The 13,777-nt window shown below is 45.3% G+C and overlaps 1 protein-coding gene across 1 annotated transcript in view; it reads right to left on the bottom strand.

Moving 5' to 3' along the window:
- Positions 1-13,777, bottom strand: part of STAB2 (stabilin 2) — an 805,158-nt gene that overhangs the window by 81,971 nt on the left and 709,410 nt on the right. Inside the window, 1 exon segment of the mRNA XM_069228991.1 lies at positions 13,421-13,554. Coding sequence (XP_069085092.1) covers positions 13,421-13,554 — 134 coding nt within the window.

Below are 13,777 nucleotides of genomic sequence, written 5' to 3'. Positions count from 1 at the left end.
AGAACTTTCTGTCACCGAAATGAGAGGAAAAAGTGTTTTTTTGGCCAAATTTTGATCTTTGCAAAGGAGTCTGGGTAACAGAACCTGGTCAGAGCCCCACAAGTCCCCCCATCTTTGATTTCCCTGGGTTTCTAGTTTTCAAAAATGCGCTGGTTTGCTAGGTTTCCCCAGGTGCCGGCTGAGCTAGAGGCCAAAATCCACCGATAGGCACTGTTTTCTATGAAAAAATGTGATGTGTCCCCGTTGTGTTTTGGGGCATTTCCTGTCGCGGGCGCTAGGCCTACCCACACAAATGAGGTATAATTTTTATCGGGAGACTTGGGGGAATGCTGGGTGGAAGGAAATGTGTGGATCCTCTCAGATTCCAGAACTTTCTGTCACCAAAATGTGAGGAAAACGTGCTTGTTTAGCCAAATTTTGAGGTTTGCAAAGGATTCTGGGTAACAGAACCTGGTCAGAGCCCCACAAGTCACCCCATCTTGGATTCCCCTAGGTCTCTAGTTTTCAAAAATGCACAGGTTTGGTAGGTTTCCCTAGGTGCGGGCTGAGCTAGAGGTCAAAATCTACAGGTAGGCACTTTGCAAAAAACACCTCTGTTTTCTTTAAAAAAATGTGATGTGTCCACGTTGTGTTTTGGGGCATTTCCTGTCGCGGGTGCTAGGCCTACCCACACAAGTGAGGTATCATTTTTATCGGGAGACTTGGGGGAACATAAAATAGCAAAACAAGTGTTATTGCCCCTTGTCTTTTCCTACATTTTTTCCGTTCAAATATAAGAGATTGTGTAAAAAAAGACGTCTATTTGAGAAATGCCCTGTAATTCACATGCTAGTATGGTCACTCTAGAATTCAGAGATGTGCAAATAAACACTGCTCCTCAACACCTTATCTTGTGCCCATTTTAGAAATACAAAGGTTTTCTTGATAGCTGTTTTTCACTCTTTATATTTCAGCAAATGAATTGCTGTATACCAGGTATAGAATGAAAACGCACTGCAGGGTGCAGCTCATTTATTGGCTCTGGGTACCTAGGGTTCTTGATGAACCTACAAGCCCTATATATCCCCGCAACCAGAGGAGTCCAGCAGACTTAACGGTATATTGCTTTCGAACATCTGACATTGCAGGAAAAAGTTACAGAGAAAAACGTAGAGAAAAATTGCTGTTCTTTTCACCTCAATTTCAATATTTTTCTTTTTCAGTTGTTATTTTCAGTAGGAAACCCTTGTAGGATCTACACAAATGACCCCTTGCTGAATTCAGAATTTTGTCTACGTTTCAGAAATGTTTAGGTGTCTGGGATCCAGCATTGGTTTCACAACCATTTCTGTCACTGACTGGAAGGAGGCTAAAAGCACAAAAAATTGTAAAAATGGGGTATGTCCCAGTAAAATGCCAAATTTGTGTTGAAAAATTGGGTTTTCTGATTCAAGTCTGCCTGTTCCTGAAAGCTGGGAAGCTGGTGATTTTAGCACCACAAACCCTTTGTTGATGCCATTTTCAGGGAAAAACCACAAGCCCTCTTCTGCAGCCACTAGTTCCCATTTTTTTGAAAAAAAACGAAATTTTCACTGTATTTTGGCTAATTTCTTGGTTTCTTTCAGGGGAACCCACAAAGTCTGGGTACCTCTAGAATCCTTAGGATGTTGGAAAAAAAGGACGCAAATCTGGCTTGGCTAGCTTATGTGGACAAAACGTTATGAGGGTCTAAGCGCGAACTGCCCCAAATAGCCAAAAAAAGGCCTGGCACAGGAGGGGGAAAAGGCCTGGCAGCGAAGGGGTTAATGAAATAAATGCAGTGCGTTTTGTGATGGTCTGGGAAAGGTGGTGTTTTACAAATGGACGCCATGAGAAGTATCAGGAATGCTACTTCTCATGGCACCCATGGGGTTGTACGGATCCACTCTAAAGTTAGGTTGGATTTTTGATGGTGCACATTTTAAAAGGTTTTTTTTCGTCATGATATTTTCTATTTAGGTTACACCATGGTGATTTTACAAAGGGTCACATAAGAACGGAAAATATTATCTGCAATACTTACTGAGAAAGCTTTTGTACAACTACGCTTTTGTTGTGACTTACACCTGGTGATTTGGTGTTGGAAACGTTACTTTTGGATTGAAGACCACATTATTTGGAACCTGGGACATGAACGTTAGCCTTTCTGTTGTGCTATCCAAAGTGTATTTTTGAATCTCAATAGTAATTTAACTACGAATACCTTTTGACTAGATGACTTACTCCAAATGTCCAGCCTCACAACAGCAAATGTTACCTTTCCCATGGGCCTGGCTTATTATTATTACAATAAACTGTTTTTAATTACGCATGAACCTTGACCCCTTTTTAAAAAGTTGTTTTATTGGTATTTCAACAAGTACAGTCATCGATCCACATGGATGACAGCGGCACACAATCTGCAACAATAATGTAACATCTGAGTACCGGCACTTCTCTGCTGCCAAGGAGAGTACTGGTACCCATGAAAGGTAGTCTCATTAGCTGATAGTGCTGGTGAGCACTAGGCTGTCAGAGTTGAACCTGCCTCTGACGGCCCTAAACTGACCCTGTTGTGCTATTCAGCAGGGATTATCTGCCTAATGTCTGGGTATTCACTATCACGCTGTGTCTGACAGAACAGGGTCCATTCGGGCCCTGTGCTGTCAATCACATTTACACAATCGTGTGAATTTGTGTAAACACGGGAATGGAGACAGCAAATGAAAGCGAGAGAGAATCTGAACACCTTAAGGAGGACTGTGTGTAATGCTTTGTGTCTGCGTGTCTGTTTGTTTCTTTCTGTGTGTGCACGTTCAAGAATATATAGTATTGTGCAAAACGACAGCAAATAACAGTATGGCATTAAGATAAATATAATTGTGTTTTGCTTTCATTTTGTGTAACGAGTTAACTTGTTTTGTTTATTTAAACACATTTCTCATGGGCCTTGGTATGTGCTGCAACTGGTATATAAGTCTAAGTATCCTCATGTCTTGCTCTTAGCCCCACCCCTAGCCCCACCCACCACACTACTAGTTCATGTTAATGAGTACCTGCACTTATTTTTTCCCATTTAAAGCCCTGATTATAACTGACCCCAGCAGTAGTCTGTATTTAAACACATTTCAGGGAAGTGCAGAACAACCCAGAACAACTCCTCTGAACCTATCAACGCCCCCTCCCCCGGATTACCGGGCAGCAAAGATAATTATAATAAGGCTTCGCACGCGAAACATTATGTGATTTGGACTCTGGTTCTTGTGTGGTTTTCGTGGACTGCACTCCTTATTTACTTCGTGTACTTCTCCGGTCTTGGCACAGTGTCCTCTACGTATAGCATCTGCATTGAATAATGTGTAGAGTCATCCAATACAGTTGTTAACGTCCGCGTCATCTCCCCCTCCCCAATAGAAGCAAGTTGTGCGCCACCCTGACGTCCTATGTGCGTCCTCTCCCACGCCCATTCCAGCAGGTTATCCCTACAAGTCTGTTTCATCGGGGGTCCAGCTCTCAGCCACTGAATTGCTATGTGTCATTTGGCTACGATCATCCCCGCCGTTTTGAATCTCCTCCTTAGCTTTTTTGGGGCTTTTCTGGAAGCGAGCCCAACACGCTTTGCTTAATCATTCTGGGAACCGTCCACCTTGTCACGGTTTTGATATGGGCCAGTACTTCTGTCCAAGATATAGTAATAACTAGGCACCGCCACACTATGGCCCGTATTTATACTCCGTTTGCGCCGAATTTGCGTCGTTTTTTTCGACGCAAATTCGACGCTAAACTAACGCCAACTAACGCCATATTTATACTATGGCGTTAGAGGCGTCTAGCGCCAAAGTTCCCGGAATGTGCGTCATTTTTTAGCGTGAACCCCTTCCTTGCGTTAATGATATGCAAGGGAGGCGTTCCCGTCTTAAAAAATGACTCCCAGGCCTTTACGTGGTATTTATACTCCCGGGCAAAAGAGACGCCCGGGAGTGGGCGTGGCTAAAAACGGCGCATTTGCGCCGCTTTTTAACGCCTGGGTCAGGCATGGCGTTAAGGGACAAGTGGGCTCAAAATGAGCCCAGAGTGCCCTCCCCTGCCCCCAGGGACCCCCCCTGCCACCCTTGCCCACCCCAGGAGGACACCCAAGGACGGAGGGACCCATCCCATGGACATTAAGGTAAGTTCAGGTAAGTATTTTTTTTTTAATTTTTTGTGGCATAGGGGGGCCTGATTTGTGCCCCCCTACATGCCACTATGCCCAATGACCATGCCCAGGGGACAGAAGTCCCCTGGGCATGGCCATTGGGCAAGGGGGCATGACTCCTATCTTTACAATGATAGGAGTCATGTTGATGGGGGATGGGCGTCGAAAAAAAATGGCGCAAGTCGGGTTACGACGATTTTTTCGACGTAACCTGACTTGCCCCATTTTAAGACGCCCATACGCCATTTTCCCCCTACGCCGGCGCTGTCTGGTCTACGTGGTTTTTTCCCACGCAAACCAGGCAGCGCCGGTCTGATTGCGCCGTCTAACACCATTCCATAAATACGGCGCCCGCATGGCGCTTCAGAATGGCGTTAGACGGCGCAAAATTTTTTGACGCTAAACTGCGTTAGCGCAGTTTAGCGTCAAAAAGTATAAATATGGGCCTATGTGTGAAAAGTAAGCCTCTCCGCAGCCACAGCATGCGCACCTAGACGCCCTGTTAGAATAAATAGCATGACGCTTTTTTGGCGAGAGGTAGACCATGTGTACCTAATTATATGGTATCAATTTAAAGTGCACATTGAAAGAAACTCCCTTCACCGCAACGCGCACTCTCCCCCACTCCTTAGGTTTAATTGGCTCTTCACTAGCGCACTGTCATGTTTCTTCCACACGGAGCTGCGCCACGCGACTATCCACTCGAAATGCCCGATAGAGGTGTGTTATCAGCCCATAACCACGAGCAAAAGATAACATAATAACTAATGATTATGTGGGTTCCGGAGCTTCAGGGAATGGTGGTCAGAGCTGCCTGGCGGTGACGGCCAACTTTGCATATTGCAAAAATTGGCCCGTCTGAGTCCAAGTGTGTCAACGCCATCCTGCATGGTGATTAAATTGTCACCTGGATATAGGTCAAAGGGCATAGAACAGTCACCCTTCTGCCACTTGTCAGTGGACATCGTCAGGGCTATTTGGGCAAAAAAGGATGTACAATCCATATGTCCAGGTCCGAAGCATATAGTGCCCGCTTGCTGTATTGCATGGGTAATGAATGTGGGTCATTCCTGCCCCTCATCAGGAGCTCACCTAACTGGTGCCCGTCATGGGAGCCAGCTAAGTGTGACCTCTCCCAATTTTCCTCTCTATCAAACCAATAAAATGCATGTTAGAGGTGGGCCACTGGGTAACAAAGTTCTATGTCCATGACCTCCAAACCCACCTGCCCCATGCCCTCTTAAGGGTGGCAAGTCTGACCCTACAGAGCTTTCAATCCCACAAGAGCTGCAGTAGAGGTCTGTCTAAATCTTTAAAAACTCGACAAGGGATTTCATACATGGGGTCCTGCAGGATATATAGACACCTGGGCAATACAACCATTTAAAAAAGGGTTATCTTACCCATTAAAGACAGGCGTATCGTCTTCCAGAAGTCTATGGATGGGTGCAAATTACTGACCACCCGGCCTGTTTCCGTAGTTTATTGATTGCTCCCCATTCATGATGTGGCTTCCCAAGTACTGTACTTTTTCCATTTTCCATTTTGCAACAGGACTACGACACCTTTTCTAGTGACCCTATCGGGAACAGTGCCGACTTAGCTTTATTAGCATGGAGGCCTGATAGTTCCCCAAACTTTTGCATAATGTTTAGCAGAATCGGAGGAGACAGGTCAGGCTGACAGAGGTAAATCATAGCGTATTCTGCATAGAGTGAGACCACATGCTCTGTGTGCCACACTCGTATGCCCCACCTCGTAGTGCCAACCGGAGATGGCAGGCCAGGGGCTCCATTGCTAGGATGAACAGCAGGGGTGACAATGGATACCCCTGCTGTGTGCTGCATTGTAGAAAGATCTGAGTAGACACACAGCATCCAGTATCAAACCTCGTAATTGGGCGCTCATATAACAATTTCACCCACTTTATATAGGTATAGCCCAGCCCAAATGCTTCCAACACCTGCCAGACATAGTCCAAGCACACAGAGTCAAATGACTGTTCTATATCTAGAACGGATAATATGTACAGGTCATCCACCTGATCTGGGGTATGCAGTACATGCATTAGCCATCTGATATTACATAAAGTGCTCCGACGGGGGATAAAACCCGACTGATCCACATGTATCAGGCATGGGAGACACAGCAACATCCTCACTGCCAATACATGACTGAGTATTTTCTGGTAAATATTTAACATTGACAGTGGGCAATAAAAGCCCACCTCCATCGGTTCATGGCAAGTTTCAGGATCAGGACTATAAGGACCTCTCTCATAGTGTCAGGGCCTTTCTTGAATGCCTCCTTGTATACTGGTAAAAGTTTGTCCACTAAAACTTATGGGAAAGCCTTGTTAAACTGTATTGGGAGCCCATCTCCACCAGAAGACTTGGCAATTTTCATGGAGTCTATTGCTCCCCGAATTGCCTGTTTAGTCAATGGGTCCCAGAGTGCTTCCCTGTCTTCATGAGTCAGTCATTCCAGTGGTAATCCTGCCAATTTCCTGTTGTGTTGCAGCTACTCGCCCCTCACATGTTGTCAATGCCAGCACTGGCTGTGCCAAGGTCTCAGACTTTGTTAGGCGCACCAGTAGATGTCTTGTCCTGCCCTGTCACCCTCCATTTACAGTCTATGACAACTCGTAGTTTGTACGTGTTTATCTGATTGGTCCCACAACCAACCATACTTGGTGTCTCTGTCTATCCCACATAGCTCTGTTTCTCTGCGTTTCAGCCAGCGTCCACTCCAACCTCGCCAAATCCATCTCTCCCTGTGTCATTTCCCTCTCCAGCGTTTGTCTAATGTCCACCGATGTTTCTGTTGACTCACCTCTGAAGACCACCTTCTGTTCCTCCCACTCAATTGCCCTGCTACTTGCACTGTCCCAGTTAGTACTGAAATCTTGATCAATGGCTTCCCTTAGTGTGATAAGAAATACTGGGTCCACCAGTGCCTCCACCCGGAACCGCCTCAGTGATATCCTAGACAGTGTCTGGGTGAGCACATATGTTAGTAGCAGTGGGCAGTGATCAGAGATATAGCACCCCAAACATGATGTATCTTGTATTCACTGTGTTTCTATGCATTGGAACAGGATGCAATCGATTCTAAAGTATGTACTTGACGCAAGTTTGTAGCAGAAATATTTTTGGATGTCGTGGTGATGTACTCACCAGATGCTGACCCGGCCCAACCCCGTCTGTAGCTGTGCAAGTACAAACGTCATATTAGATTTAGCAGTGGGTTGTGAGGGGATATATCCATTCTGTTGTCTGAAACACAGTTAAAATCCTCTGCCATAAGTACTTCAATCTCGCAAGATACCCATGTTGCCGCCAGTACCCTACCAAAGAATGCTCCATCATCAACATTGGGAGCATACACATTGATAAGGCAGAGTTCATGACCATCTAGTGTCCCCATGAGTATGACATATTGTCCCTCAGTGTCCGACTGTATCCGCCTGTACTTGGGTTTTTCTTAAATGATGTCCCCGGTGCCACCTATGAGTGTCCCATGTGCATAGTCTGAATAGGATGTGGCTTTAATCTGCTCTCGCCAACTCCTTCGTAGGGATAAAAAACAATCGCCCCCCCAGTGCTTAGTTTGTAAACAAAAACATGCCGCTGCCCAAAGCCCTCCTTTTAAACACACGGCTGCTGCAATTAAATATGCGAGCACAGGATACTGAGGCAGTCTAATCCTGATGCTATCTCTGCCTCTTCAATCCATTTACAGCCACTCCTTGTCCCTTCAGCTCACTCCTGCAGCTTCCTGCTTTCTCCCTTTGTGACACTTTTTCATTTTTCTCTTCCTCCAACTTTCACATATGTGTCTTTTGCTCACAGTAAATGCTTGTGGCAGACAAATAAGTGCTGGTGCTCCGCAGTGGAAACAACAAGCACAGATTAAGCACTGTCCCCCCCCATACATGAGTCTCCTGAAAAAACACTACAGCTACCCTATATCTCCCGAGGTAAGCATTCATTGTACCCTTTTTCTTTACTTGGGATTATTTAAGGCCCTAACATTTCCTTTAAGGAATTTGTATTAATTCTCTTTGCTACTCATAATGGGTGTGAATGCACTGTTCAGGCCTCTGTAGGATTAATAATTGCCTGTGATGCTTTTTACTGCACCAATTGACCATGGAAGCTTTCCATTCAACAATAAACTGGTGTCAATATGACCCTCTACACTCCCACCTTTAGTCCCTCCCTTAGACAGATTAAACATAGTTCCATGAAACAACCTTTGGCCAATAGAGCCCCAATTCCTGCCCCAATTGCCCACCCCAGATCACTACAACTGAACGTTAAGAAGACCTAACTGTGGTTGTAGGTACCACCTGAGTCGCCACAGCCCCCCTGAATTGCAGGACATGTGAAGTGTTGAAGCAATCTGCAGACAGAGCTCTTGCTGTCTCCCCACAGTAAAAACAATAATTATTTGCAATCAAAATAAGCATACTTTGGTCGGTTAATACTGTGAGTTTTCCACAGTAAGCAGTGGGCCACATATTGCTTCCATCTCTACATCTGCATAGTGTGAACAGTAATGTGTACCAGGGCAAGCCAGGTCTCTCATCCCTCATCTATTACAACGAATCCCGTCCAAACCCAGCAATATCAGGCCGTTTTCAAAAGGTCACTTTGCATCTGTGTTGCCACTCAGCATGCCCAGCACAGCCCGGATTTGAGGAAAGGAGTTCTGGGTTAACACTTCTGTAGCTTCAGTTTGTAGCGTTTCATCAGGGCAGACCAGGCTGCAGCTACCTGTCACTCCATCAGGGAGCTTGTAGGGTTTTGTAGTTTTGCCTTGTTTTTGTCAGATCTGTGCAGTCCCCGCCGTCTCTGTTCTCTCCACTCTAGGGGTTCTTGCACTTTTCTGATGCACAAAGTATGAAACCAGTCTGCAGTTTTCTGACTGAATTGAAAGGCAGAGCCCGGCCGTTATGCTGTATTCTGACCTTAGCCGGATGCAAAAGGCTATATTTAATGTAATGTTCTCATGGCTGTTTTTTAATTGGCAGAAAATGTTTGTGGAGATTCTGAACCCTACGGGTGTGGTCTGGAAAAATGAGAATTTGGTTGTCCTCCAATCTTGGGGGAATGTGAGTGCGCATATGCTGAAGGATTGCATATCGATCTCTAGAGCTGAGTAAAGTTGCAATAAGGGCTGGGGGTGTGCCAGGCCGTGGCTTTGCTACTAGGACACAGTGTCTGCGCTCAATTGTGAAAAAGTTGGATAGATGCTCAGCTTTAAGTGTGTTTACTATCCAGTCCTCTAGGAATAATTCTACAGCAGGACCCTCCGCCTGCTCTGGAAAGCCAATGAGGTGTATTTTATTTTGCTAAGATCGTTTCTCTGCATCCTCCATGTGGCCTTCCATCAGTGATGCACTGCACTTTAGACTCGCCACTGTGGCCTGGAGAATTTTGATTTCCTGTTGTAGTGTAGAGATATCTTCCTCAGTGCCTGCCACTCCCTCAGCCACCTTACTTAAGTCCAGACGTGTCCATCTTAGATTCTAGGGCCTCTCTGGTGCCCTGTATGGCCACCAGGGTTTTCGGCCATAGCCAGCAGCTGACTCCCAGACCAAGGGCCAGGCCTCTTTTCCTGCAATATTCCCTGCGGGCCAGGGCCCAGGTCTGTGTATTGGTTGATCTTATTTGTCTGCGTCACTTTAGGGCCTTTGTCCTTTCCTATGCTATCTGGGGCATGTGAGCGCTTTTCTCAGTATATGGTCACCTCCAATCTAGTGCAATTAGAAAAGGTCTATGCATGAGGAGGAGGGGGTGACTGATGCCTAACAGGCTCGGGTGTTAAGTCATGACCATGCAGATGACAGTGCCCTCCTCCTCCACCTGAAATCTTCCCTGAGAGAGGACAGCAAGTTGCCATCGCAGTTGCAAGGCCCGTATAGTCCTTTAGGGCTTCTTTACAGGTTCAGACACTTTGTCCAATCCACAGTCTTCCCCTGGACAGTCTAGATCTGCAGCACTATCTTTTTTCTGTTTCCACATTTTGTACTGGCCATTCAGCCCAATTTACTCCTGCTGACATAAAGTGCTTGTTCTCTTTTATCTAAACATGTTAGAATTGGTATATCCCTAACTGCCACCTTTAATGTACTAGTAGGTCCCTAGTTTATGGTACCACATGTACCCTGGCTCTGTATGGTGCAGCACTCAATATGCCCTTGAGTAAAATAGCACTTTACAACATGTCTAGAGGTCTGCCACTGCAGCCTGGGTATGCAGTTTTAAACTGCCATTTTGACCTGGCAAAACAAGACTTTTGCCAGACGTAAACCTTCCCTTTTAATAGTTCGCCCCTCAAGTAAACCCTAAACATCCCCAGGTCAGGGTGCATGGTATGTAAAAAGCAGGTTATGTACTTTTAATATGTTATATATTCTGGCAGAAAAAAACCTCCAAAGTCGCTTTTCACTATGGCGAGGCTGACTCTCCCATAGGGAAATACAGTGTTACACTATAACAATTTATAATGCTTAATTTCAGTTTGAAAGAAGCTAGAAGAATGATTATAGGACTAATCTTAATAGTAATTAAAAATCCAACCTAATGCTCAAGATGGATTTTATATTACTATGTTGGAAGTGAGACTGTTAGAAAGTTGTAATTTCCTGCTTAAAGCCAAAAGGGGCTTTCTACCAGAGTCACATGACTGCTTATGGCTCTCCTGTGTTGGGATGTGGATTGCTCCCAGATAGTGGACAAAGGGCTTGAGTTTGGGGAGGTGTTCTTGAGCAAGATGGCCTGGGGGCTATGCTCAGTCCATTCCCGAACTTCAAAGGATGCCTACCCTGTCAATGGTGGATTTAACTTACAACTACGAGTCCCAAACCTAGTGGGAGGGAAAGCTAGAGGCCCAGAACTCTTTGAAGTGACCACAAGAGAAGGTTTGCCCATTATCACAGCCACACCTCTAAGCGGGCACAGGGAGCTCTGACCAAAGAATTAAAGTTCTGCCATGTTGGGTTTAGGGAAAGAGGGGTACTCTGGGATAACTTACAGTAAAACATGCAGGAGGTTCTGCAAACATGGGTAGGGTCACCCCTGGGAGCTTTTACCCCATTGGTTAGGGAGTTGCCAGTAGTATTCCCCACCTACAGGCTGGCACTGGGCATAAATGTGACATCCCTGGTACCCTCCTCAGACCAATCCTGGACCTGTGAAGAATCAGTAGAAGGACTGCCCTACTGTCTGACAAACCTGAAGGAAGACTGAACCTGCTTGCCTTGAACACAGGACCCCATGAGTGATTCCAGTGGTCAGTTGACTCACCTGCTGTTGGACCTACAGGGACAGAGTTTCAGCTTCCAGAGGTCTTTCTTCCTACAACTGCCCAGCTGACCAATTCCACAAGGACCTGTCCTGGACCCTGCTGCAGGTCTCTTTTGCAGTGAGTCCTAACCCCCATGTGGTGCCCTACTAGGTCCTAGATCCTGGGATGGTGCTAGAGAGTGCACCCCTTCTGTCTCCAAATTGCAAGAAGTGGAACACTAATGCCTTTTGGCAATTTTCTGCCTGGAGAAGCCATGGAGGCCAGGATCACCACTGAAGCTGCACCCTTCAACATCGAATCACTAATTGGCCTCAGATGGCAGGTTTGCCCCACTGAAGGAGATCTTACTTCCAGAAAAGTTTCTAAGAGCAAAAGTGGAGGGATTCATCAAGACCAATGTCAAACAGCAGCTGTTCAATGTTGAGGCCTTCTCAAGCACGGACTTTGGACTGTCCCTGCTAGGAGCTTTCCTGCCTTCATCAATGACCGAAACAGGACACCATCATTGAGCCTCGATTCATATCCTGCTTGCCCCACAGATAACTCCTCAGCATCCATTTTTACCTCCAGAAACGTTTCTAAGTTAGGAGGTAAACTTTCCACCAGGACAAACCTGGTCCCTGGATTCTACCAATGATACATCATGGCTGGCCTTAACTTCTGACTTTGACCCAGTTTAGCATGACTAAATAACCACAGTTGGGGGCAAAATGCAGTATCCATTTTTTTGCAACCGCAATTTGCTATTTTTTTGTGAATCACAAATTGTGGGTCTAAAAAAAAATGTACAACAGTGTCTTAGACACTGTTAGCGATTCTCAAATGGGTTGCAAGGTACCTGCCTCATTAATATTCATGAGGCAGGGCACAAATTGCGACCCATTTGGGAATGGCCACAGTTACAGGGATGGTAGCCTGCTGGGGTCAGCAGACTACCATATCTGTGAAAGCTTTTTCAATAAAACATTTATTTTTTGTTAAATGCAGCCCGTTTTCCTAAAAAATAAACAGTTCAGTGACATTTTTTCAGAGTAAGCAGTGGTCCGTGGGAACACTGCCTGCTCTGAAAAATTGTTGGCGCCCCCTTCACAAAGATGAAGGGGCACCTTGGGGACCCCTTCTATTTGCAAATGGGTTACCACCAATTTGAAACTGGTGGTAACTGTGATTGTTTTGCGACCGCATTCAGGTCGCAAAACAATCATATACAGGCCTGCTAGTCTCTGTTAGGAAGGGATGCTATTGGAACACCCCTTCCTAATCGCGAGTCGCAATCACTATTTTGCAAGTATTACTGTTTTGCAAGTTGATAACAGGATACTGACTCACAGAATAGGGATAGTATATGCAAAAAGGTCATTTTGCGGTCACAAAAGGCGAATTTCGCACTTTGATACTGCAAAATAGCTTTGTACATCTGATCCTGGGTGCTTTTGGTGTTATTTTCACTTCAAACTTTAAAAATTAATCTCTCTGTTTCTTCTCCTTGGATTTTCGTTGTTTTGGTATCATTTCATTTATTAAAATATTTTCTATTTTTCTAAATTGTTTTGGGGTTGTTCTTGTGTTTTGTTTTCACTTTATTACTGTTTGGGTACTGCATGTATATTTTACTCATTGTCTCTAAATTAAAACTGACTTCTTTGTGCCCAGCTACCAGAGGCTTAAGCACAAGTTTATTTACTTAACTTAGTGCAGTGGTTCCCAAACTGTGTGCTTGATGCGCATCTGTTCGCTGTGCCCCTGGCTAGTTTTGGCGGAGCACCGTGGTGCCGCAGCACACAGATTGGGAGCCACTGCAACATCCTGGAACCCTGATGAGGACTGATTAATATTTGAGGTGGGTTCTCACTTCCCCCCAACTAATACTCAAATTTCTGATGCTACTGAAACCCAAAGTTCAACATGTCTTACCTTCTGAGCATATAGCAGTTGATTGTAAGTAGCTATTGTAGCATCTTCATCTGCACAGGCTTTAGTTGCCTCATCATAGGTCCATTTATACTGCCCTTTAGGGGATCTTAAATGGAACACCCCAACTGTAGCATCTAAATAAAAAAATAGGGAAGATTCATTATTAGAACTTCACAAAGTGCAAAACAGCAAAGAAAGAAGTGAGGCAGTAGAAGAACCTAAGCCGTTTACTCCTAGTTTAAAACCACGTGATGGGCCTGATTTAGAGGTTGGAAGATGGGCGCTCACAAATGCGAAGGAGTAACGCATCCACCAAACTCTAAATCAGGCCCTTTGTTTCCTCTAATAGTATATCCT

This window comes from Pleurodeles waltl, chromosome 4_1 (assembly GCF_031143425.1).
Source record: "Pleurodeles waltl isolate 20211129_DDA chromosome 4_1, aPleWal1.hap1.20221129, whole genome shotgun sequence".
NCBI classification, from domain to species: Eukaryota; Metazoa; Chordata; class Amphibia; order Caudata; family Salamandridae; genus Pleurodeles; species Pleurodeles waltl.
This window is presented reverse-complemented; position numbering and strand designations above follow the sequence as displayed.